The sequence below is a fragment of the Neoarius graeffei genome, chromosome 15 (assembly GCF_027579695.1).
Source record: "Neoarius graeffei isolate fNeoGra1 chromosome 15, fNeoGra1.pri, whole genome shotgun sequence".
NCBI lineage: Eukaryota > Metazoa > Chordata > Actinopteri > Siluriformes > Ariidae > Neoarius > Neoarius graeffei.
The window spans coordinates 25,989,442-26,015,907 of NC_083583.1; the positions used below are offsets into that span (position 1 = coordinate 25,989,442).

The window sequence follows — 26,466 nt, forward strand, 5'->3', positions numbered from 1 at the left end:
GGAAGGCGTTTCAGGGCAATAAGAACATGTACAAACAGACTGAAAAACAATTTTTATGCCAGAGCCAAAACAGCACTGAACATGAACGCCCTGTAATAACGATAATACTGTATAACATTGTCATTAACCAGTATATGTACAATACAGTGAGGATATGCAGTATTGATTGAGAATGTGCAATATCTGGAATATGCAATATCTTTTGAATATATGTGTATTTTTTAATATATGTGTCTGTGGCAGTGAGGGTGTGGTCAAGCTTCGGTTGTGAACAGCGAGGAGTCAGGTTGAACCAGCAGGTAACGTGATGAGTTACACCTTTGTTTAATTACGGGTTGTCTAGTAACATGAGTCTCTGTGTGTCTTCCATATAGTCAGTAATGAGAGAGAAAGCTGCATTCCCAACATGTGTGTGTTCAGCATAGTTATCACTGAAAAGTGAAAGTAAGAATAAAGTGCACCTTGAATTGTCACGCCTGTCTCCAGTTCCTCATTGTCCAAACATAAAAAGTTGTTACAGTGTCTTTGTACTGATCCTCTATTTATTTTTTATGCTGTTTGCACTGGCAAAGGACAGCCAACCAAATTTGTTGTACTGTACTTGCATATTACAATGACAATAAAGGTCTATCTATCTATCTATCTATCTATCTATCTATCTATCTATCTATCTATCTATCTATCTATCTATCTATCTATCTATCTATCTCAGGTTTTGGGACTAAGTTTTAGATCTTGGATTCTAGGAATTGGAAATTGGGCCATTGCAACTAGCGTCTGGGACTTGAAGGCTTCAGATCTGAGACCAAGAAGGTTAGATTTTTGGCATGTGGGCTAAAATCTAGTGGCCAAAGATTTAGGGCTACAATCTAGACCCTCTATGCTAAAATCTGGGACAGATATCCAAGATTTGGAGCCTACAGTAGATGTTAAAATCCTGGGAATGGAAACAAAAATCTGGGGCAGGTTGCCAAGATCTAGAGCCTAAATACTAAAATCCTGGCCATGGAAATTAAAATCTCATACAGACTGCTCAAATTTGAAGTTTGTGGGAGTCCAGCTCTGATGGATAGGAAGACTCCTGTGCTACATTTCCTGTTTTGAGCTCCGTTTGTACTGCTGCAGAGCCTGAAGGAAGACTTGCTTGATGTGACGGATCATGATGGTGTAGAGCTGCAGGTCCTCCTCTTTAGCCTGCAAGACTCGTTTCAGAGATAACCTCAGAGCCTCCAACTCCTCCTGCAGGATAGCAAGTCTACAGTGATACAAGAAGGTCAGTTTAGCTGCAGCTATTCCAAAATTCTTTTCGGTTAAAGTGATACCTGAACAAACATCAACTTTTGGAGAAATTAAGACTTAGTGTATCCTCACTGTGTACTGAGTTCACTGATCTCAGTGTCATGCATCAACTCTGCAGCTCTTCTGGGTGAAATACCGTCCTGTTTCTTAGATACATTTAGGCTACCTGCATTAAACACAATCAAGCACAAACCATATAAACACAGAGCTGAGATCACCCGACTTACACCTGAAAACTCTTGTGCTGTAGTAAAGTCAACACTGCACTATAGTGTTCTCTAATAAAGTTACACCTGCAGTAAAGATGCACCTGTACAGCTGTCCTGCTGAGATTGACTCTGTGCTTTTTCAGAGTCTAGCTTTAGTCTCTGCAGCTGCAGGTCCTCCTCTTTTGCCTGCAAGACTTGCACCTGCACTATAGTAAAGCTACACCTGTACTGCAGTAAAACTACATCTGTACTGCAGTAAGGTTGCACCTGTACTGTAGTTAAACTACAGTGGTGTTTGAAAGTTTGTGAACCCTTTAGAACTTTCTATATTTCTGCATAAATATAACCTAAAACATCATCAGATTTTCACGCAAGTCCTAAAAGTAGATAAAGAGAACCCAGTTAAACAAATGAGACAAAAATATTAGACTTGGTCATTTATTTATTGAGGAAAATTATCCAATATTACATATGTGAGTAGCAAAAGTATGTGAACCCTTGCTTTCAGTATCTGGTGTGACCCCCTTATGCAGCAATAACTGCAACTAATCATTTCACGTAACTGTTGATCAGTCCTGCACACCGGCTTGGAGGAATTTTAGCCCATTCCTCCGTACAGAACAGCTTCAACTCTGGGATGTTGGTGGGTATCCTCATATGAACTGCTCGCTTCAGGTCCTTCCACAACATTTCCATTGGATTAAGGTCAGGACTTTGACTTGGTCATTCCAAAACATTAACTTTATTCTTCTTTAACCATTCTTTGGTAGAACGACTTGTGTGCTTAGGGTCATTGTCTTGCTGCATGACCCACCTTCTCTTGAAGTTCAGTTCATGGACAGATGTCCTGGCATTTTCCTTTAGAATTCGCTGGTATAATTCAGAATTCATTGTTCCATCAGTGATGGCAAGCCGTCCTGGACCAGATGCAGCAAAACAGGCCCAAACCATGATACTACCACCACCATGTTTCACAGATGGGATAAGGTTCTTATGCTGGAATGCAGTGTTTTCCTTTCTCCAAACATAATGCTTCTCATTTAAACCAAAAAGTTCTATTTTGGTCTCATTCATCCACAAAACATTTTTCCAATAGCCTTCTGGCTTGTCCACGTGATCTTTAGCAAACTGCAGACGAGCAGAAATGTTCTTTTTGGAGAGCAGTGGCTTTCTCCTTGCAAGTCTGCCATGCACACCATTGTTGTTCAGTGTTCTCCTGATGGTGGACTCATGAACGTTAACATTAACCAATATGAGAGAGGCCTTCAGTTGCTTAGAAGTTACCCTGAGGTCCATTGTGACCTCACTGACTATTACACGCCTTGTTCTTGGAGTGATCTTTGTTGGTCGACCACTCCTGGGGAGGGTAACAATGGTCTTGAATTTCCTCCATTTGTACACAATCTGTCTGACTGTGGATTGGTAGAGTCCAAACGCTTTAGAAATGGTTTTGTAACCTTTTCCAGCCTGATGAGCATCAACAAAGCTTTTTCTGAGGTCCTCAGAAATCTCCTTTGTTCGTGCCATGATACACTTCCACAAACATGTGTTGTGAAGATCAGACTTTGATAGATCCCTGTTCTTTAAATAAAACAGGGTGCCCACTCACACCTGATTGTCATCCCATTGATTGAACACACCCGACTCTAATTTCACCTTCAAATGCTAATCCTAGAGGTTCACATACTTTTGCCACTCACAGATATGTAATATTGGATCATTTTCCTCAATAAATAAATGACCAAGTGTAATATTTTTGTCTCATTTGTTTAACTAGGTTCTCTTTATCTACTTTTAGGACTTGTGTGAAAATCTGATGATGTTTTAGGTCATATTTATGCAGAAATATAGAGAATTCTAAAGGGTTCACAAACTTTCAAGCACCACTGTACACCTGTACTGCAGTAAGGTTGCACCTGTACTGTAGTAAAGCTACACCTGAACTGCAGTAAGGTTGTACCTATACTGTAGTAAAGCTACACCTGAACAGTGTGTACCTGTCCTGCTACAATTGACTCTTTGTTCATTTTCAGAGTCTAGCGTCAGTCTCTCCAGCTGCTGCTCCAGAACCACACAGTGGCGATGCTCATCCTGAAGCCTCTGCTCAGCGTCTGCGCACTTCTGAATGGCCTCCACTTCCCTGTACGAAAAAATGATACGAGTGGTTCCATCAAACAAATAATTACTTTTGTGTGACTTCACAGAAATAAAGCCCAAATCAAAAGAGAATAGTTATGTAAATAAATACATTTTTAAAAAGGCTACCAATGGCACTTTTTTCATCATACCTCCTCTGCTGAACTTTGGTGAGCTCCAGCAAATGATCTCTCTCCACGTTAGCTGCCTGACACAGAGCTTTAAACTCTAAACACTGAACCTGCAGAGCAGCACACTCAGAGCACAGTGCCTCCGACTGCTCTCTGTCGTAATACATAAAACATACAAAAAAAAATCAGACGGATTTCATTTTAAATAATGCACTCTTGAATAATAATGAGTAAATATTGTTAAATGCTGAGCAACCTTACTGACTGGATTAACATGTCTACTATAAACACAATAGCACATAAACTACGTTAATTGTTGGATTATCCCCCTCTCTCTTTCGTGTATCATCATCATATGTCCAGCTTTGTGTCATGTAGCCATGCCCTCGTCTCAGGTCCCACTCAGAAGAGGCCCTCCTCTGAAGGTGGTCTATACAGGGGACAAGCGGTAATGATGTGGTTGGCAGTGTGCTCAGGCTCCCCGCACTCACACGCTGCACAGTCTGTTAGGCCCCACTTTTTCATAGAGGCTTTGAAGCAGCCAACCCCGGTGCATAGGCGATTCAGGAGAGTCCATTGCCGGCGAGGTAGGTCTTCTCCTTCAGCGCCATCTCCAGGATCTTGGATGTAGTGGTGTATACATGTCTGACCTGCCAACTCCTATTCCTGCTTCCATGCCACCGCCAGCCAGGCTTTAGTTGACAGGTCCTCTGGAATAGAAGTGAGCATCTCTTGGGCTGCCAAGTTGTATGGGTGGCGGGACTTGAGTCTGCTTGGAGGTGTTGCCATGGTTGTGGTGGTATGGAGGAGGTGCCAATCATATTCCTGGGCTTTCCTTGCCAGGGCGAGGGTGGCAGCCTCTCGCCGTAGGCTGGCTGGTGCAATTCCTGCTAGGACTGGCAGGTAGGACATGGGGGTGGGTTTCAAGCAGCCAGTTATGATCCTCAAGGCGTTGTTAATGGCCGCATCCACCATCTTGGTGTGTGGGCTTCTGCTCCAGGTTGGGGCACAGTACTCGGCAGCAGAAAAGACAAGGGCTTATGTGGAGATACGTAATACCTTTGCAGAGGCACCCCAAGTCGTACCAGCGAGGCGACGGATAAGTGAGACCCTTGAGGTTACTTTGGCCCTCACTTCCTCGAGATGTTGTTTATACGACAAAGACCTGTCCAGGCGTACGCCAAGGTACTTTGGGGCCTGTTGGAACTCCAGGGGTTTGCTGTTCACCGAAATCTCCAGCTCCCTTGTCGCTTCCTTGTTGCAGAGGTGGAATGTTGCGGACACCATCTTCCCAATGCTGAGCTGCAGGCGCCAGCTGCGAAGGTAGGCAGCCAAGATGCCCATGTCCTGGTTTAGGCCCTCTTCCACTGCCTTCCATGTTGGTTGTTGCAGCATAATGGCTAGGTCGTCTGCATACCCGTACTTTCTGGATGTTGTTGCAGGTAGGTCAAGGATGTATATATTGAAGAGCACTGGTGAAAGAACAGACCCTTGTGGGACCCCGTTTCTCAGCCTCCTGAGCCTGCTACGCTGGCCGTCACTGGTCTGGAGGATGAAGCTACGGTTTCGACAGCATCTCCATGATGAAATTGACCATATGACGGTAATATGATGATTGACCATATGATGGGATAAACTTGGATTATCCCATCTACCATAAACACAATAACAAATGTACAAACTACCATAACTGCCAGGGTAGGTGGATATGTGGTGCTTTATTCACAGCTACAAATCAAACACATCCAGAACAAGGTTCAAGAACATGGTCAAGAGTAAAATCCCAAAACACAAAGTTCTGGGAAATGCAGTCTGGTGCTGCACAATTCACTGGTGACGTGACACATACCAATACATTGAAACACAATCGCAAGTGATGAAGTGTCATGAGTGCTGGAATAGCATGCCTAACGTAAACACACAAATGTACGATTACCATACCTGCTGGAGTAGTATTTCTACTATAAAACACACTAACAAATGTGTTATGACACTAACAAATCTCCGATCGAGAGGCAGACACGCTAACCACTAGGCCAACTCGCGGTGGATCTGGTGAACAGGGAACTGTTAAAACTCCAACAGAGCAAGGCCACAGGGCCAGATGGCATTAGCCTGAGGGTCTTTACAGCTTGTTCAGAACAACTCTGTTAAGTATTGCAGTGACTCTTCAACCTGCGTCTGAAAAACATCTTGTCTAGTTCCAGTTCCAAACAAAGCATGTCCAAAGACTTTCAGTGACTACAGGCCAGTCGCTTTAACTTCGCACCTGATGAAGAACCTGTAGAGTTTGGTTCTTGCCTATCTAGCTACTACAGAGGGCCCAATTCTACCTGGATAAACCTGGCAGTACTGTGAGGGTCATATTTCCAGTGCTTTTAGCACTATATAATCCTTCTTGCTTGGTGAAAAGCTTAAGGCAGGGGTAGGCAATTATTTTTTCCATGGGGCCACATGAGAAACAGAAAATTTTGTGGAGGGCCAGACCAAAAGGCTGAACTAAATTCTGCATAATATTAATTGTATTTCTTTATATAAAGCAATAAATAACATTGTTTTTACAAGCTGCTAAGACTGGTAAGAGTATGGAAAAAAACGAGGTTGTCTTACAAAAAATGTCATTTATTCAATCAAATTTCCCAAAACAATGGTTAACAAAATGTGAACGTTTGTACCATTTTTTTTTCAGTCACATTCACCCCAAAACACAATAAAGACATCACAATATTGTCTTTCTACTCCAAATATCAAGCAAGATACATCATATTATAATAATGATGCCCACATTTGTAGTCTAATCACCTCTTTTGGTGTTTTTCAGTTTTTTATTTGTTCAGTGAGAGAAATCTAGTCTCTGTTGGTCTTTAACGAGTGCATCAAAGTCAGGTTGAATGTCTGAGGTGGAGATGCGAAGCACAGCTGACAGATGATCATCAGTTGATTCGGTGTAGGTATCAGATCTACAGATCGGCTCGGGCTCCGGCGCCTGCTGGTGATGTCACACTATGTGATTGGCTGGACCGTTTGAAGGATGACGTACAAGTTTGTGGTTGGTCTGGACAAATTACGGAAGTAGTTATTGCGAGATTAGGTTTCGTGGGATTTCATGTCATGTTCATGTCGCGCGCATTGCGTTTTTGTTGAACACAACTTCAAAATAAAAGCAATGCACATTCAGTCCATGCATGAGGTAAAATTAGAAAATACGTTTATTTTGTAATTTCTAATTAACCTTACGCGGGCCGGTCAGAATGAACCAAAGGGCCGGATGCGGCCCGCGGGCCATAAAATGCCCAGGTCTGGCTTAAGGTGATACAGGTGGACACCACCACAAACTCCTGCTCCTGGATCACTGAGTACGTGACAGCAGACCCCAGTTTGTGAGTTTGAGGAACTGTGTGTCAGACAAAGTGGTGAGCAACACAGGAATTTCACAAGGAACAGTTCTATCTTCTTTCCTGTTTCCACTATGTAGTGGGATGTGTAAGTGAAGGGTATGTGTCAGAATATATAGCAGTGAATGACACCCTTGTCTCGAACTGTGGGGAGGACATGGAAATGGTGGAATCCTACAAATACCTTGGAGTGCACCTCAACATCAGACTGGATTGGACATGTAACACTGGCAGTCTACAAGAAGGGACAGAGAATACTATTTTTTGAGGAAGCTCCGCTGTAGGCTGTCCTATCTGCCACAGAATTTTCTGTTGTTATTCTGACCTCGCCCAGGACAGAGTCCACCAGGGGGCAAGGTATTGTTTTTGGTCAGGTTTCTTTGTTTGGTTGGTTTTTTTGTTAATGATATTATGGGAAAACGGCTGGATCAATCTTCATGAAACTTTCAGGATAGATGGGCATTGGTCTCAAATAGAACCTCCAACATTTTGAGGGTCATCCGGTCAAGGTCACCAAAAAGGTCAAAATTGTTTTTGTTGTGGCTACTGGCTCATATAGAGACGCTAGCCACTATGTCATCATGCTGTAAGAATGTAAGAGTGTAACAGTTGCACACTGCACATGCGCATGCTCCGATTAAAATGGCTGGTGAGTGTATACAATTCAGTTCACCATTCGAAATAAATGGACTAAAGAAATCACTTTCAGACATGTTTATGCTTATTACAGAGGGAAAGCGCGTTTCATTAAGCTCTACGCCGGGCCATTTCCGGGAAATAAGAGTTTCGGTCATGGCGACAGGGTGTGTATGTCAGCATCGGTTCGGAGATTTCAGTTTCAAAAACTAAGAGGTAAGAGTAGAATAATATAAAGTACAGACACTTGGGTTTTTTTTACTTCTGTGATTTTTAAATTGTTCATTTTTGGATTACGTTTCATTTTTGTGGCTACTGCCTCATAGAGTAAATGTATATGCTATATTTACTGTATGGACATGGTGTCAGAAAACAATTTTACTCATAAGCAGTAGCCACATGCACCCATAGGGTACCTATTTTTTTTCGTGATATCTTCCTTCATATTCATCATAAGTGCTACCGGGCGAGGTTTGTTTTGCCTGGCAACACTTCTTAGGCTGTTTACACTCCTCCTCATGCTAATGCTAAGCCAGTGTTAGCACAGCTGCACATAGCCATCAGTAATCCATCAGGAGAGGCACCGAGGATGCTGTTGCTTGCCTGCTGCACCTCCTCCCCAGGCACGACTGCCAGGATCCTGTTTGCAGACTTCAGTTCTGCATTCAACACTATCCAGAGACACCTGCTGATCCAAAAACTGTCCCACCTCAACGTCCCCGCTCGTCTGATCCATCTTCTTTACAACTTCCTTACCAACAGACAACAGGCTGTACGGGTAAGCACAAAAATTACACCTGCACTTACCTCCAACACAGGAGCTCCGCAGGGTTGTGTCTTAAGCCCCTTTTTATACACTCTATACACTAATGACTGTCAGCCCTTCATCCAACACCATATATCTCAAATATGCAGACGATACAGCTATTCTTGGCCTTATCACAGACACCCATTCAACACAACAATATAACCACACAATTTCACACTTCGCCAAATGGTGTGAAAACAATTTCCTCAAACTCAATGTCAATAAAACAAAATAAATGGTATTTGGTTCCCCACAACCTCTCCACCCCATCACCATCAAAAATGAAACAGTAGAGACAGTAGACCATTTCAAATATCTAGGACTCACTATTGACAATAACCTCACCTTCGAACAACATACAATGGACATTCACAAAAAAGGAAACCAAAGACTGTCAGCAGTACGCAAGCTCAAAGGCCTCCATGTTGCCCCCCACCTACTTCTACTACTGTATTCCAGCATTGTTCAACCTGTTCTTTTGTACCGTTCCACATGTTTTTTCAATATGCTCACTGTCAAAAACCGTAACAGACTCTTTCAGATAACCAATATTACCACCAAATTAATCGGTCTGCCAACTCCAAATCTGCAAGACCAAAACAACAAGGCCATCACATGCATTGCACATGCAATATCCCTGGACTTTACCCACCCACTAAACCGGTACTTCTCACTTCTCCCCTCAGGCAAAAGGTAGTGCAGCATAAGATGTAATAAGGCCCGTTTCAGCAGAAGCTTAATTCCTTCAGCCATCCAAATGATAAATAAAACATCTCAGAGATAACCATGTCAATGTGTATGCCCCCCCCCCCCCCCCCCCCCAGGATCCCCTCAGCCATCCAAATGATAAATAAAAACATCCCAGAGATGACCATGTCAATGTGTATGCCCCCCCTGCCCCAAATGTATACATGTTTCTCTCCTTTTTGTGGATCAAAATGTGTTTGTGACAATGTCTGTGTGTCTGTGACTATGTATATATGTCTCTACTGGATGTATGAAACAGTTTGTTATGTATATACGCCTGTGATCATGTCCATGTGTTTGTGATTATGCCTTTACTGTATGTATGAAACAGCCCTTAAAACGCGCTATGAAATGTATGTAAACTGTGAAAAAGAATTTTCCTAAGGGGACTGTAAATAAACTAACTAACTAACTAACTAACTAACTAACTAACTAACTAACTAACTAACTAACTAACTAGCTAGCTAGCTAGCTAGCTAGCTAGCTAGCTAGCTAACTAACTAACTAAACAGGAGAATGCCCACCCTGATGTATCAGGAGATTTTAACCAGGTCAATTGAATATCTGTGCTCCAAAGATTCAACTAGCATGCGCAGTGTCTTACCAGGGGCTCAGACACTCTGGATCATGTGTATACCAATGCCAAAGACTCATACAGAGCTTTGGTTCTCCTGCCCACACATGGGCTGATAATCTTTCACTGTTCCTGACACCAGCATACAGACCTCTCATCCATAAGCAATAAAGCTGCAATAAATACAAGGAATCTTCAACCTGTCTCTGTTACCCACACCGGTTTGCTTACAGAAATAACAACTCCACAGAGGACACCTGCTCTCTGGTTCTTCACGCTGTCCTGACTCACCTGGGCTATTTGTAGACTACAGCTCTACTTTCATTATTGTCTTCCCCAGCAAGCTCACCTCCAAACTCCTCATCACTATGCAGTTGGATTACATTACATTACAGACATTTAGCAGACGCTCTTAATCAAAGCGAAGTACAACATACCCAGAGCAACCTGGGGAGCAGTTGGGGGTTAGGTGCCTTGCTCAAGGGCACTTCAGCTATGCTGGTCCAGGGAATCGAACCAGTAACCTTTTGGTCCCAAAGCTGCTTCTCTAACCTTTAGGCCATGGTTTCTCTGAACTTGTCAGATCACCCTCAGGCAATGATACCCACATATCCTTCACTATAACTCTGAGTACTGGGACAACACAGGGATACATAGTGAGCCCAATCCCCTATTTCCTCTTCACACACAACTGTGTTCTTGTACTTGCCACTACCACCATCATAAAGTTTGCAAATGCCAAAACAGTGATTGGGCTGATCTCTGACAGCAATGAATCAGCCTACAGAGCAGATGAAGAAACTGTTGAGCTAGTGCTCAGAGAATAACCTGTCCCTCATCACCACAAAGACCAGGGAGCTAATCACCAACCTCGAAAGGTCAAGAAATGATGAGTATGCTCAAGTGAAGAGCGTGTCCAGCTTCAAGTTCTTATTTAAGTATTTCTTATTTAATTTAAGTCACAGCGCCTGCTAGTGGGCAAAATATTTTTTTCATATACTTCAAAATATATGGTACATTCATGTATATAGGTACAGTATGATAGGTAATACGAATAGGCATGAATAGTTAGACATTAGTAACTGTTAGATTTTAATCTGTCTGTCCCGAAGGAGGTTTCATTGACAAAGTATGATCTAGGAATATAGACCTCTGCTGCCTAAGAGATTCTGCCTGACGGATATCCAGGAGATTCTGCCTCACGGATCGATCCAGGAGCAAGCAGTCCCTGACACAGACACAGCTGCTCGGAGATACTTCTCAGTTTATTGTAGGATAATTATGAGTATATATTCACATTCAAGAGTGTATTGTAGCTATGTGATTGGATGATGATGAATTAATTGATGAAACTAAGTTATCGATGTACAACCCCGATTCCAAAAAAGTTGGGACAAAGTACAAATTGTAAATAAAAACGGAATGCAATGATGTGGAAGTTTCAGAATTCCATATTTTATTCAGAATAGAACATAGATGACATATCAAATGTTTAAACTGAGAAAATGTATCATTTAAAGAGAAAAATTAGGTGATTTTAAATTTCATGACAACAACACATCTCAAAAAAGTTGGGACAAGGCCTTGTTTACCACTGTGAGACATCCCCTTTTCTCTTTACAACAGTCTGTAAACGTCTGGGGACTGAGGAGACAAGTTGCTCAAGTTTAGGGATAGGAATGTTAACCCATTCTTGTCGAATGTAGGATTCTAGTTGCTCAACTGTCTTAGGTCTTTTTTGTCGTATCTCCCGTTTTATGATGCGCCAAATGTTTTCTATGGGTGAAAGATCTGGACTGCAGGCTGGCCAGTTCAGTACCCGGACCCTTCTTCTATGCAGCCATGATGCTGTAATTGATGCAGTATGTGGTTTGGCATTGTCATGTTGGAAAATGCAAGGTCTTCCCTGAAAGAGACGTCGTCTGGATGGGAGCATATGTTGCTCTAGAACCTAGATATATCTTTCAGCATTGATGGTGTCTTTCCAGATGTGTAAGCTGCCCATTCCACACGCACTAATGCAACCCCATACCATCAGAGATGCAGGCTTCTGAACTGAGCGCTGATAACAACTTGGGTTGTCCTTCTCCTCTTTAGTCCGAATGACACGGCGTCCCTGATTTCCATAAAGAACTTCAAATTTTGATGCGTCTGACCACAGAACAGTTTTCCACTTTGCCACAGTCCATTTTAAATGAGCCTTGGCCCAGAGAAGACGTCTGCACTTCTGGATCATGTTTAGATACGGCTTCTTCTTTGAACTATAGAGTTTTAGCTGGCAACAGCGGATGGCACGGTGAATTGTGTTCACAGATAATGTTCTCTGGAAATATTCCTGAACCCATTTTGTGATTTCCAATACAGAAGCATGCCTGTATGTGATGCAGTGCCGTCTAAGGGCCTGAAGATCACGGGCACCCAGTATGGTTTTCCGGCCTTGACCCTTATGCACAGAGATTCTTCCAGATTCTCTGAATCTTTTGATGATGATATGCACTGTAGATGATGATATGTTCAAACTCTTTGCAATTTTACACTGTCGAACTCCTTTCTGATATTGCTCCACTATTTGTCGGTGCAGAATTAGGGGGATTGGTGATCCTCTTCCCATCTTTACTTCTGAGAGCCGCTGCCACTCCAAGATGCTCTTTTTATACCCAGTCATGTTAATGACATATTGCCAATTGACCTAATGAGTTGCAATTTGGTCCTCCAGCTGTTCCTTTTTTGTACCTTTAACTTTTCCAGCCTCTTATTGCCCCTGTCCCAACTTTTTTGAGATGTGTTGCTGTCATGAAATTTCAAATGAGCCAATATTTGGCATGAAATTTCAAAATGTCTCACTTTCGACATTTGATATGTTGCCTATGTTCTATTGTGAATAAAATATCAGTTTTTTGAGATTTATAAATTATTGCATTCCATTTTTATTTACAATTTGTACTTTGTCCCAACTTTTTTGGAATCGGGGTTGTAGAACGTAAATGGGTGACGAAGCATTACATCACTGGTTTAGACTACACTACTTTATGAAAGAAGAGAGACATTATGTACCATTACGTCACCCATCAGGATCATAGTCTTATGACAAGAAGAAAGACATTACTGATCAACATGACCTTCATTAAGCAGAGAGCAGAACATGCGAGCGAAGATAAATCTCAAGGATTTAACTAACCAAACAAGTAGCAATCAGAACAGCTTGTACCAATTTCAAGCATGCCAAACATATTTCTATCAGTAACTGACCTGAGATCAGTGATGTTTCCAGGAGACAGTGTCAGACCTGAGTCAGCAAGTTCAGGTCCCAGGTTTGAGACTGACCTACAAAATGCCAAGAAAACCAAACCAACATTATTTCAGATAATCATACTCGGTGAACTCTGTGTGTGTATGTCCCTGTAGAGAATGTGTGAGACCTGGCAGAGCTGGACCTTCTGTCTCCTTCCTCTATGACCATCAGGTGGGCATGGCTAATCTTCATCTCTGTGTCAGTAGCCTCCTGTTTCTGTAGCAAAATAATGGCCATATTTTAATTCTTCATTCCATTACTTCAGTAAATCCCACTTCCTAGCCAATCAAAACACATGAGAGTGTGAAGTGTGTGTTTACGAGGAGTGTGAGCCGTTGGATCTCTCGCTTGAGCTTCTGAACTTGCTCCTCTTTCTCCTTCACCAACAGTTTGAGCTGTGTGATCAGGTCAATGTGTCTCTGAGCCTCTTGTGATTTGTGCTTCTGTACTGTATGTGCTCTGTATGTGCTCTGCCCCTCTGTCTGACCCAGATGAATCATCATAGCCTGTAGCTCAGCCTGCTGCTTCTGCGGACACACACACCAAACACAAATAAGCGCACATTCATTTTTAACAAGTTGCCTGCATACCATACATGCATCATTAACCTAGCTGATACAGTACATAAAAACCAATGTCCATGTAACATTCTGGATTCCTGATCTACAGACCTTCTGGGGGGCAACTACTAATGCAGGTTTTCTGCCTTGTCATGTGTATGCCAAGGAGACACTTCAAAAGGTTGGAGGGGCGGAATGTCCTGGAACTTGACTAGGATTGGTTGTCTAATTACTCTCCGCCAACTTCGTTGGAGGGTTATGTTTTCGCCTCCATTTGTTTGTTTGTTTGCCTGTCTTTTCTCAATGTAACTCAAAAAGTAGTGAACGAATTTTGATGAAATTTTGACAAAAGGTGGGCCATGGACCAAGGAACAATTGATTGGCTTTTGATGCAAATCTGAAGATGCATATGGATCCAGGGTTTTTTGTTCCCAACGTAACTCAAAAAGTAGTGAATGGATTTTGATGAAAATTGGACCACCTTTAGTGTTATCCTAAGTTGAAGTGCTTTGATTTTGATGTTGATAATATGTGGCTTGACGAAGGTATGCACTCTACCGAGTGCCCTACTAGTTCTTCATGGGCCAACCATGAAAGTGTTCAAGTACACAGCCTCAGTAAGAAGCATGAGCTGCTGTCTGGCACTGAGAAGGGGCAATCCCAGGATACATCATCTGTCAGCTATTCATGCCCCAGGAACCTTCAGACTGTACAAAAAGTAGCTAAAATCCTACTGTTAATGATGTTCAGCTGATGACTGTCCACTACTTAGATGCATGCCCTGCTGATAAGAGGCTTGTTAAACATTTACAATCTTCTGCTGCTTTGGTGAACTAGAGGAGCTCCACATGGTCCACAGGTGTACTCCAAGTCTTAGCATCTTGCATAACTTTGGACACTCACAGACTATGTAAATGCTGTCACAACCAGGATCAGTCAGATAAAGCTTGAATACGGATAAGGCAGAGAGAGCCTTTGTTTGTCACATATACATTGTGATATGGCACTCCTGGAGAAAACAGAATTAAAAGTTTTGCTCAAGGGCCCAAGAGTGGGAGCTTGGCAGAACTGGGGCTTGAACCCCCAACCATCTGACCAGTATGCAAACACTGAGCCCAGGCAAGAATATAACTCCAGGGGAGCAGCTGCATCTCCGGGTTCCCATGTGGTTCTACAGTGTCTGGCACAGGAAGGAAATTGCTGTAGCAGGTCTAATCAGAGACAGAGCAAAGGATTATGGTAGTACATCAAGACCAGCTCCACCTCTACCACCATCCTATCCTGCTGAAGCACTTTGGTGTCACCACATCATGTTTTGAAGTTAGCTGGCACCACTTCTGTTATTTTGAATCAACTACTCAGTTGGGTTACTGACTAGTTTTACAGTTAATCTTAATAAATTATCTTCTATCAATCACAGGGTATTTCATCCGCTCATGGAGAAACGATGCTTTATGGAAATGCATGGTGAATAAAATAATTTGCGTCCTGTGTTAGTTGTGTGTCAGTAAAACTGAGGTAATGAATGCCCTCGCTTGTTTAATCAGGACCTTACTTGGCCCACTTAAGCACTTCCTGTCCTCATTAGCATGCTGTGTCAAGGCTAATAGTGTACAGTCTGGAATTCATACTGTCTCATCCTGAGGTTAATAACCTGAATAATAAACAAACTTTTTAATAAATGTGCTGTAATCAATTACAGCTGCCCACCCCCCGCACACACACACACACACACACACACACACACACACACACACACACACACACACACACAGTAAATGAGGCTTTTTAATGTAAATTTCAGCTACATCACACACATTAAGATGCAGGGAAAAGAATGCTAGAGATGGAGTTGCCAGATAGAAGGAAAAGAGGAAGATGAAAGATGAGATTTATGGATATGGTGGAGGACATGAGGACGGTTGGTGCTGCAGAAAAAGATATGGAGGACAGGAGGCAATGGAGGGACATTATTTGTTGTGGCGACCTCTAACGGGAACAGCCAAAAGAAGAAGAAGCAGAAGAAGAAGACACACATTAAGATGCAGAAGTCCAGCTATAAAAACCAGAACATTTTGTTTTATTGAAGTTAGATAATATTTCTCAAACCTGACTCCATTACTCTAACTCCACATGCACTAACATCAGTCCAGTGCACTACATTCTGAGTGGTTAAGAGCTGGAAGACCATCAAAGTGTGTGTGTGTGTGTGTGTGTGTGTGTACCAGCAGTCCGTCGATGAGCTCACTGTCATGCTGACCCTTCTCAGTCACCATGGACAGTTGAGTTTTGAGGGCTTGGAGCTCAGCACTAAGGATGTGGATCCTCGCTTTGCTGCTGTCCAGCTTCTTCTTCAGCTCACCGTTTTCACTCAGTATGAGCTCATACTCCATAATCTGCTTCTACACACAGACAGTTTAGCACAGCCCGCTAGGTTACACACTGACACCTGATCCTGGACACGTCTCTCCATATTAGAGCTTTAGCGAACTCATGATGTCATACTATAGCCTACGTGTTATCACAAGATGTTTGCTGTGTAAGTGTCCCTCTAATATATATAATGTTTTTATTTACACTTAAAAATAAAAATGCATGATATTATTTGAACTCCCTGCAGTAAAGGCCTCAGAAGTGCACACACGGTCAGTTCGACTTCAGATCCAACTCTCTGTTCAGTTGTTTACAACCAATTATAAAAAACAGCTTAGTAGCTAAAAACGTTATGAATGGCTAATGAAGAAATAGCTAAAAGCAGCTAAACCTCAAAGCTATAAAAAGTATAGGTATCCCTATATTTTTGTGTGTATATATGTGTGTGTTACCTCCAGTGCCTCCTTCCTGTCTCGTTCCAAGTTGTGGATGTAGCTCTGGTTCTTGTCCTGGTTCCTCTGATGGACTCCTTTTCCCAGCATGCACTGCTCCGGGCTGAACTCTCCTGTCTGCTTCCTGTTGGACAGTGAGCTCAGCTGCTGTTCTAGATCTCTCACCTGCAGTAAAATCATCACCATCATCATCATCATCATCATCGTGATCATGAGTTCATATGTGGAAATGAAAGCAGGTGTTCCCATAAGGTTACAGACTGGGATGTGGGTGTGTCTTTGAGCAATCATGCCCCTAAGTCCATAATAGATGCATCTTCCTCAAAATATCTCATTGGAATACCAGAATTATGTTAAACACATGACATGGAAGTGTTATTGCATCATAAGATACTAGTGCATCTTAAACAATTAGAATATCATGAAAAAGTTCAATATTTTCCATGTTATTTAAGAAAGTGAAAATGTAATATATTCTACACTAATTACACAAACTAAAATGCTTCAAGCCTTTTTCTATTTTAATTTTGATAATTATGGCTTAGGGGGCAGCACGGTGGTGTAGTGGTTAGCGCTGTCACCTCACAGCAAGAAGGTCCGGGTTCGAGCCCCGTGGCCGGCGAGGGCCTTTCTATGTGGAGTTTGCATGTTCTCCCCGTGTCCACGTGGGTTTCCTCCGGGTGCTCTGGTTTCCCCCACAGTCCAAAGACATGCAGGTTAGGTTAACTGGTGACTCTAAATTGACCGTAGGTGTGAATGTGAGTGTGAATGGTTGTCTGTGTCTATGTGTCAGCCCTGTGATGACCTGGCAACTTGTCCAGGGTGTACCCCGCCTTTCGCCCGTAGTCAGCTGGGATAGGCTCCAGCTTGCCTGCGACCCTGTAGAAGGATAAAGCGGCTAGAGATAATGAGATGAGATTATGGCTTAGAGTTCAAAAAACATATCTGAGAATATTAGAATATTTAATTTCAAGTTTGCGTAAAACAGTATAAAATACCATGTATCTCCTGGTCTTGTTCAGTACACACAACCACAATCACAAGGAAGACCACCGACTTGACACTTGTCCAGAAGACGATCATCGACACCCTCCACAAGGAGGGTGAGCCACAGGTCATTGCTGAAAGGGCTGGCTGGAAAAGATGCACAAGCAACAGGGATGACCGCAGCCTTGAGAGGATTGTCAAGAAAAGTTTATTCAAGAACTTGGATGAGCTTCACAAGGCGCGGACTGAGGCTGGTGTCAGTGCATCAAGAGCCACCACACACAGACGTCTTCAGGAAAGGGATTACAACTGTCACATTCCTAATATCAAGCCACTCCTGAACCAGAGACAATGCCAGAAGCGTCTTACATGGGCTAAGGAGAGAAAGAACTGGACTGTTGCTCAGTGGTCCAAAGTCCTCTTTTCAGAAGAAAGTACATTTTGCATTTCATTTGGAAATCAAGGCCCTAGAGTCTGGAGGAAGAGTGGAGAGGCACAGAATCCAAGGTGTTTAAAGTCCAGCTTGGAGTTTCCACAGTCTGTGATGATTTGGGGTGCCATGTCATCTGCTGGTGTTGGTCCACTGTGTTTTATCAAGTCCAAAATCAATGCAGCCATCTACCAGCAGATTTTAGAGCACTTCATGCTTCCATCTGCTGACAAGCTTTATGGAGATGTTGATTTCCTTTTCCAGCAGGACTTAGCACCTGCCCACAGTGCCAAAGCTACTACCAAATGGTTTCTGACCATATTACTGTGCTTGATTGGCCAGCCAACTCGCCCGACCTGAACCCCATAGAGACTCTCTGGAGTATTGTCAAGAGGAAAATGAGAAACACCTGACCCAAAAATACAGACGAGCTGAAGGCTGCCATCAAAGCAACCTGGGCTTCAATAACACCTCAGCAGTGCCACAGGCTGATCTCCTTCATGCCACGCCGCATTGATGCAGTAATTCGTGGTGAAGGAGCCACAACCAAGTATTGAGTGTATAAATGGATATATTTTTCACAAGTTGAACATTTCTGTATTGTAAATCCTTTTTTGATTGAATTTAGGAAATATTGTAATATTTTGAGATACTGGATTTGATTTTCATGAGCTATAAGCCATAATCATCAACATTAAAACAAAAAAGGCTTGAAATATTTCACTTTACATGTAATAAATATAGAATATATGAACATTTACCTTTTTGAATTAAATTATGAAAAAAAGAGAACTTTTTCATGATATTCTAATTGTTTGAGATGCACTAGTGTCAGAGCCAATCAGGTTTGAGCATGGGAATGAGAGGTGTGTGTGTGTGTGTGTGTGTGTGTGTGTGTGTGTGTGTGTGTGTGTGTGTGTGTGTGTGTGTGACACTCACGCGGGCCTGCAGGACCAGGATCTGCTGTGCTCTTCCTTTCCAGCTTCCTGGAGAACTGAGGATCTGCTGAACACATACATGCTCCCCGACCTCACTGCTCAGAACCTGTCACACACACACACACACACACACACACACACACACACACACACACACAGACTCTTTGTACCATTTAGATGTCTTATCTTCCTGAGGCAGTTCTACTTAGAACCCCCTATGAAAATGAACCCATGTGTTGTAGGAGTCTATATAAAACCAACAAGGTTAAGGGTTAAGTGAATAAAACGCTTCAATTCCACATCTCTATTGAGGAAATTGTAAAACGTTAATAGATTAACAGAACAACATTAATGACATTAACAAGTGAATTTAGTCATAGGACAGTATATCTGAATTAATCTGTCAAGTGTTCAGACTGACACTGACCTTGTGTGCGACCTTCAGCTCCTGTTTGACAGCCTGAATCTGGTTACGGTATTCACTCATTTTAAACTGGGCTATGTTCAGTTTCTCTTGTAGAGACTTCATCAGCGGAGTGGACTAAAAACACACACACACACACACACACACACACACACACACACACACTACTCTGTAACTACATAAACACAACCAAAACTGCAACAAAAAATGTACTCAGTGAGTTAATTTGCTCAAGGAGTCATTTACAATTGTACATGAAACACCCAAGGAGTCATTTTACAAAAGTAAGTAAACCACTTACAGAGTCATTTACAAATCTATGTGAACCATTCAATGAGTCACTTACAGATGTAAGTGAACGGTTCAAGGAGTCATAACAAATACAACTGATTTGATTACAGTAGTGATGCAGTACCTCTTGCTGTGAGCTCCTCAGGTCCAGTTTGTGGTCTTCTTTCACTCTATTACTGAATTCTGCTGTATCTTGCAGCTACACACACACACACACACACACACACACACACACACACACTATATATGAGATTTCTTTATCATGGGATGTGGTTGTACTGATATTGTTCCTATCTCTCTTCGTCTCCTCCCCCCAATAAGTCAGAGGAGTGTTTACCTCTCTTTCCAGCTCTCTCACTCTATTGTTCATCTGTTTGCTCTTGGCTTTCTCTCTCTCCATCCCCACTAAGAGTTCCCGGTTCATCTTTGAAAGCTCTACGATCTTGGCTGCTGCTACATCTGTTGCCATTCGTACTGTGCCTTCAAACAGGAAAATCACATAAATCACACTGAAGAGTACAAAAAAGCTGCTGCTGGTGTGTGTGTGTGTGTGTGTGTGTGTGTGTGTGTGTATCTCTAGTGTGTATTGCTCTTTCAGGGAACTCACACATCTGTGTGTTAAGGATTTGTGTTCACACTAATGTCAATACACCCTGTACACCCTGAGATGACAGAAACTAAATCATACACTTCCAGATACAAACACTCATCATTGGGGGTTGGAACCTCAAGGGGTCATCTTTGCAGCTTCACGCGCCAGGGAAAGTGCAGGTACTCTTCCTCTAAAACTCATTTAAGGTACATAATAGATGCATAAGTGAATTACTTGAGGAGTCATTTACAAATATCAGAGAATCACCTGATGAGTCGCTTACAAAGATCAATGCATCACCTGAGGAGTCATTTACAAATAATTAGTGAATCACCTAAGGGGCCTTTTACAATATCAGAGAATCATACGATGAGTCATTTACTAATATCAGGGAACCTCCCAAGGAGTCGTTTACAACTATCAGTGAATCACCTGAGGACTCGCTTATTAATAATCAATGAATCACCTGAGGTGTCGTTTACAAAAATCAGCGAATCACCTGAGGAGTCATTTCGAAATATAAGTGAATCACCCAATGAGTCGTTTACAAATATCAGTGAATCACCTGAGGTGTCGTTTACAAATATCAGTGAATCACCTGAGGAGTCATTTCGAAATATAAGTGAATCACCCGATGAGTCGTTTACAAATATCAGAGAATCACCTGAGGAGTCATTTCGAAATATAAGTGAATCACCCGATGAGTCGTTTACAAATATCAGTGAATCACCTGAGGTGTCGTTTACAAATATCAGTGAATCACCTGAGGAGTCATTTCGAAATATAAGTGAATCACCCGATGAGTCGTTTACAAATATCAGTGAATCACCTGAGGTGTCGTTTACAAATATCAGTGAATCACCTGAGGAGTCATCAGGAAACCGCCCAAGGATTCTTTTACAAAAATCAGTGAATCACCTGAGGAGTCGTTTACAAATATCAGAGAATCACCTGAGGAGTCATTTACAAAGAATCACCTGAGGAGTCATTTACTAATATCAAGAAACCGCCCAAGGATTCTTTTACAAAAATCAGTGAATCACCTGAGGTGTCACTTACAAATATCAGAGAATGACCTGAGTTTAAAAAAAAAATAAAAAAAATCAGTGAACCGCCCAATAATTCATTCACAGATATCGTGACAATGTAAGCCAGCTTTATTTCCAGTGTATGGTTTTCACACAAACAATAAAATCAGCTTTAGTCCACCTCTATTCAGGCCGGAATACTGTAGTTCTTGTTACAACAGAAATTGTAGAAACATTGCACGGACACTTTCCCTTTGTTTGCCACAGCCAGTGTTTGTGGAAATTGCTTCGATTTATTTGCTTAGATTAGAATTATTTGCTGTAAAACAAGATCTTGACGACTAACTATCCCATAAATAAAAGGTCTACTCCCAACCTGCCTTTCCACGCGCAACACGCCTCCAAAAACTATGCAAAAATTTTTTTTAATTAAAAATAAAAGAAAGCAGCCCTAGCAACCCCGACCGACTGCAAATTAATATTAGATTTTTACAAGGAGATGTATGTACCACCTCAAGCCACAAGGGGGAGACATGACTGTGTCTGTAGATTAAAATGGACAAAACAGCCTTGTGGTATAATAAAGCATGAATTTTTCCTCAGCTCCTCACCCACTAAAGCCAGCTTGTTCTCCTCCTCCATCTTCTTCTTCAGGTACTTGATCTCAGACTCCTTGTCGCTCAGGAGTTTATAGAGTTTTTCGTTCTCATCCCGAAGCTCTCTAAACCCTTGGTCTTGGAGCTGATCATTCTCCTTCTTTAGCAGTCTGGAGCTGGAGTTAGAGTGCTCCAGCACCAAGTCCTCCTTGTCCCCCTTGTCCTCAGGCAGGTTCAGAATGTCCTGCCCATTCGAGCTCATCTTGTCCTCTTCCTTCTCCAAAGAGATATGATTCTTTTTCTTCAGCTGCTTATGAAGGCGCTGCTGCTCCTGTTCCTGCAGGGTCTGAAACTGGAGCCTCTGCTGCTCCTCATCAGCCTCCATTACTGAATCAGAATCAGAATCAGAATCATGTTTATTGGCCCAGTATGTTGACACACAATGCTGACACAATGGATTTGACAGTTGGTGTCTCTCTGGGGGGTGGGGGGTGTATGTATTTATTCTATCCACATTTACTGGATATGAGCAATTGCACGCTCCAATTGGCTACTCTACTACTAGGCTATCAGCTCATATACCATGAGATAGAGAAAAACAAAATGGCAGAGCATGTTGCTGAACCAACCGAGGACGAAATAAAAACTCTACTCGAAAACAAACCCCCCCAAAATACAAAAAAGCAACACAATATGGAATAAAACTACTTGATGGTAAGAATGTATCTTTTTTTATTTTTCAAGAATTATCGCATTTTTTACAAATTGCTGCTGTCATTTCGCTGGTTTGCTTACATTCTAAGCGGAAATTATTTTGTCGGACATTTTGTAAAAAGTTTTATTTATCGAATTTGCAAAAAATAAAAATGCTCTGTTTCTCAAAATCAAGTAAATGTGGATAGACTAAAAAGTTATTCCACTCAATCTCATGGTGCATGGCTTATAGCCAACTCGGCACTACGCGCATCGTCGGCTATCAGCTCACGTACGACTTGATTTCGTGGAATAACTGTTAAATGTAAGTTGTGTATATGTAATATAGGAAGAATAAATATATGTATATGTAATGTACAATATGGACAATATAGACATTGCACAATATAAATAAATATGCAATCTACAATAACTATTATAACTATGATATACAATTTACATATCTGTATTATACAATATCTATCTATAATAAACAATATCAATATATCTATAATATACAGTATACATTATAAATATGTATGCTATCAACAATATGAATAGTGCTGATGAGGAGCAGCAGAGGCTCCAGTTTCAGACCTGCAGGAACAGGAGCAGCAGCGCCTTCATGAGCAGCTGGAGAAAAAGAATCATATCTCTTTGGAGAAGGAAGAGGACGAGATGAGTTCGAATGGGCAGGACATTCTGAACCTGCCTGAGGACAAGGGGGACACGGAGGACTTGGTGCTGGAGCACTCTAACCCCAGCTCCAGACTGCTAAAGAAGGAGAATGATCAGCTCCAAGACCAAGAGTTTAGAGAGCTTCGGGATGAGAACGAAAAACTCTATAAACTCCTGAGCGACAAGGAGTCTGAGATCAAGTACCTGAAGAAGAAGATGGAGGAGGAGAACAAGCTGGCTTTAGTGGGTGAGGAGCTGAGGAAAAATGCTATCAACAATATGAACAGTGCACAATATACAGATAATATGCAGGTTATTTAATTACAGACCATACATCCCATTATCATCATCTCATTATCTCTAGCCGCTTTATCCTGTTCTACAGGGTCACAGGCAAGCTGGAGCCTATCCCAGCTGACTATGGGCGAGAAGTGGGGTACACCCTGGACAAGTCGCCAGATCTGACACAGAGACAAACAACCATTCACACTCACATTCACATCTATGGTCAATTTAGAGCCACCAATTAGCCTAACCTGCATGTCTTTGGACTGTGGGGGAAACCGGAGCACCCGGAGGAAACCCACACAGACACAGGGAGAACATGCAAACTCCACACAGAAAGGCCCTCGCCGGCCGCTGGGCTCGAACCCAGGAACTTCTTGCTGTGAGGCAACAGTGCTAACCACTACGCCACCGTGCCGCCACAGACATTACACAATATACAAAACATATACGTGACACAGTCAGTGAACACAGAGTACAGTGAGGTAGTGCAAACAGGAGCATGTTAAAGGAGGTACAGGTGGTACAAAAGTATAATGCCAAGGATGGATCAGATCAGATACTTATGAGGTTGATGGCACTGAGAAAGAAGCTGCTTTCATGTCTGGTGGTTCTCCTTTGCAGTGCTCTATAGCACCTGCAGGACAAGAGGAGATGGAGTAGGTTTTGACCAGGGTATGAAAAGTCCTTAATGATTTTCTCTGCCTGCTTCCTGGTTTGTGAAATGTACAAATCCTGGAGGGCGGCACGGTGGTGTAGTGGTTAGCGCTGTCGCCTCACAGCAAGAAGGTCCGGGTTCGAGCCCCATGGCCGGTGAGGGCCTATCTGTGTGGAGTTTGCATGTTCTCCCCGTGTCCACGTGGGTTTCCTCCGGGTGCTCCGGTTTCCCCCACAGTCCAAAGACATGCAGGTTAGGTTAACTGGTGACTCTAAATTGACCGTAGGTGTGAATGTGAGTGTGAATGGTTGTCTGTGTCTGTGTGTCAGCCCTGTGATGACCTGGCGACTTGTCCAGGGTGTACCCCACCTTTCGCCCGTAGTCAGCTGGGATAGGCTCCAGCTTGCCTGCGACCCTGTAGAACAGGATAAAGCGGCTAGAGATAATGAGATGAGATGAATAATAATAATAATAATACAGGAGTAATATTTTGCTATCCAGTACCTTTTATATCTGGACATGCAATTTGTACTTCACAAAAATTATACATGATTTGAAACTACAGGTGCCAAGGACAAAAAAGGAACAAAACCTCAATAATATTTCTCTTTTTCAAAACAATTTGAAACACAATTCGGATATGTATTTATACTTTTTTTAATGATAAACCGATAAAGTCATATTGTCATATTTTCCCCCCAGCTGTATTCGTACTACTTCCGCCTTCCTGTGCTGGACTGTATCCCATTCATGCACTATGATTGGTCAGTTGGTCGTGCATAGCCAATCACAGCGCAGAGGGTGGGATTATTATGAATGCAGGCGTTAAAAAATTTTTTTTTCTACAGCCACCTTCTTTGAGGCGCGTGCGTTTCTCGGCAACGCGTCTGTTGCCGGAAGTTAACATTTAAAGCGAGAAAATAATAAACACGTAGAGTCGTTATTCAAATTCAGGTTTGTTTCATGTAAATCCACCGAGTTTGCATATTCTTTCCAAAATTTAAAGCAGAAGCGTCAGATTTAATCTGGATTTAGGTCAGGGATTGGTTCATTGCCTCTTCAGGCGAACCAGTAGTAAACTGTCATTCTTTGAATCCTTTCAGAGTTCATTCACTGTGGAATTCATGGGTGACTCATAATCCTCTCACTGTCATGCTGTACTGTTTTTATTTGTACGGCCGAATTTGTTAAAGTTTCAGATTATTTAGACTGCTTACCTCCTTTATTCAGTCAGTAATTCATCTTTAGTAAGAATCCAAGAGACAGCAAATCAGGAAGCAGAGTTGGTTAGTTAGGATGAGGTGAGGGCAGCCATGAAAAGAATAAAGACTGGGAAAGCAGTCAAACCAGATGGTATCCTGATTGAGGCTTGGAGATGTTTGGGTGAGACGGATGTGGAGTTCCTAATAAGATTGTTTATTATACATAGGGCCAAATTACTCAATTCTGATTGGTCAATCAAGGAGGGCTTTTTTCCTTAACACGGCCGTATTTCTGAAATGCTATTGGCTAGTTAGTTGCTTGGTTATGGTTACAAAAATTAGCAAATTTTGTCAACAAAATGGCTGCCTCTGCAATGCCGCATTTCGCTATATTTGACGAAGAAATCTCTCTCATCCTATTATTTCTAGCCGCTTTATCCTGTTCTACAGGGTCGCAGGCAAGCTGGAGCCTATCCCAGCTGACTACGGGCGAAAGGCGGGGTACACCCTGGACAAGTTGCCAGGTCATCACAGGGCTGACACATAGACACAGACAACCATTCACACTCACATTCACACCTACGCTCAATTTAGAGTCACCAGTTAACCTAACCTGCATGTCTTTGGACTGTGGGGGAAACCGGAGCACCCAGAGGAAACCCACGTGGACACAGGGAGAACATGCAAACTCTGCACAGAAAGGCCCTCGCCGGCCATGGGACTCGAACCCGGACCTTCTTGCTGTGAGGTGACAGCGCTAACCACTACACCACCGTGCCGCCCGCAAGTGAAGATGAAAATACCAAAAAAAGTATGAATTTTTGTCTTTCCGTGTTTAAGAATGGGCCGCAGAAAGACAAATAAACGACTCTCTAGTGGCATATGAATGCTGTGAGTTAGACAAGGTGCCATCGCAGTGTTATGCAGAAGTGAGGAAAGAAAATGGGGAAAACTACAAACCAGACTCTTTTAAAGTAATGCAGGCAGCATTGGCTCGGCATCTGAGACAAGAGAAATATCCGGGATCAATCCTGAAAGATGTTACTTTTCAA

General features: G+C 42.4%; 1 protein-coding gene across 1 annotated transcript; it reads right to left on the reverse strand.

Annotated features, from left to right (window-relative positions):
* Positions 1–632: 632 nt before the first annotated feature.
* LOC132898805 (coiled-coil domain-containing protein 13-like) lies at positions 633–22,283 on the reverse strand. Its single transcript, XM_060940472.1, has 14 exons — positions 21,914–22,283; positions 20,020–20,162; positions 19,807–19,881; positions 19,395–19,508; positions 18,969–19,073; positions 16,613–16,777; positions 16,013–16,189; positions 13,548–13,754; positions 13,355–13,443; positions 13,185–13,259; positions 3,797–3,928; positions 3,506–3,648; positions 1,372–1,465; positions 633–1,255 (listed from the first exon to the last, which is right to left on the reverse strand). The coding sequence occupies exons 1-14, from the start codon at positions 22,281–22,283 to the stop codon at positions 1,087–1,089; spliced, it is 2,058 nt and encodes a 685-aa protein (XP_060796455.1). The 3' UTR covers positions 633–1,086.
* Positions 22,284–26,466: the final 4,183 nt, after the last annotated feature.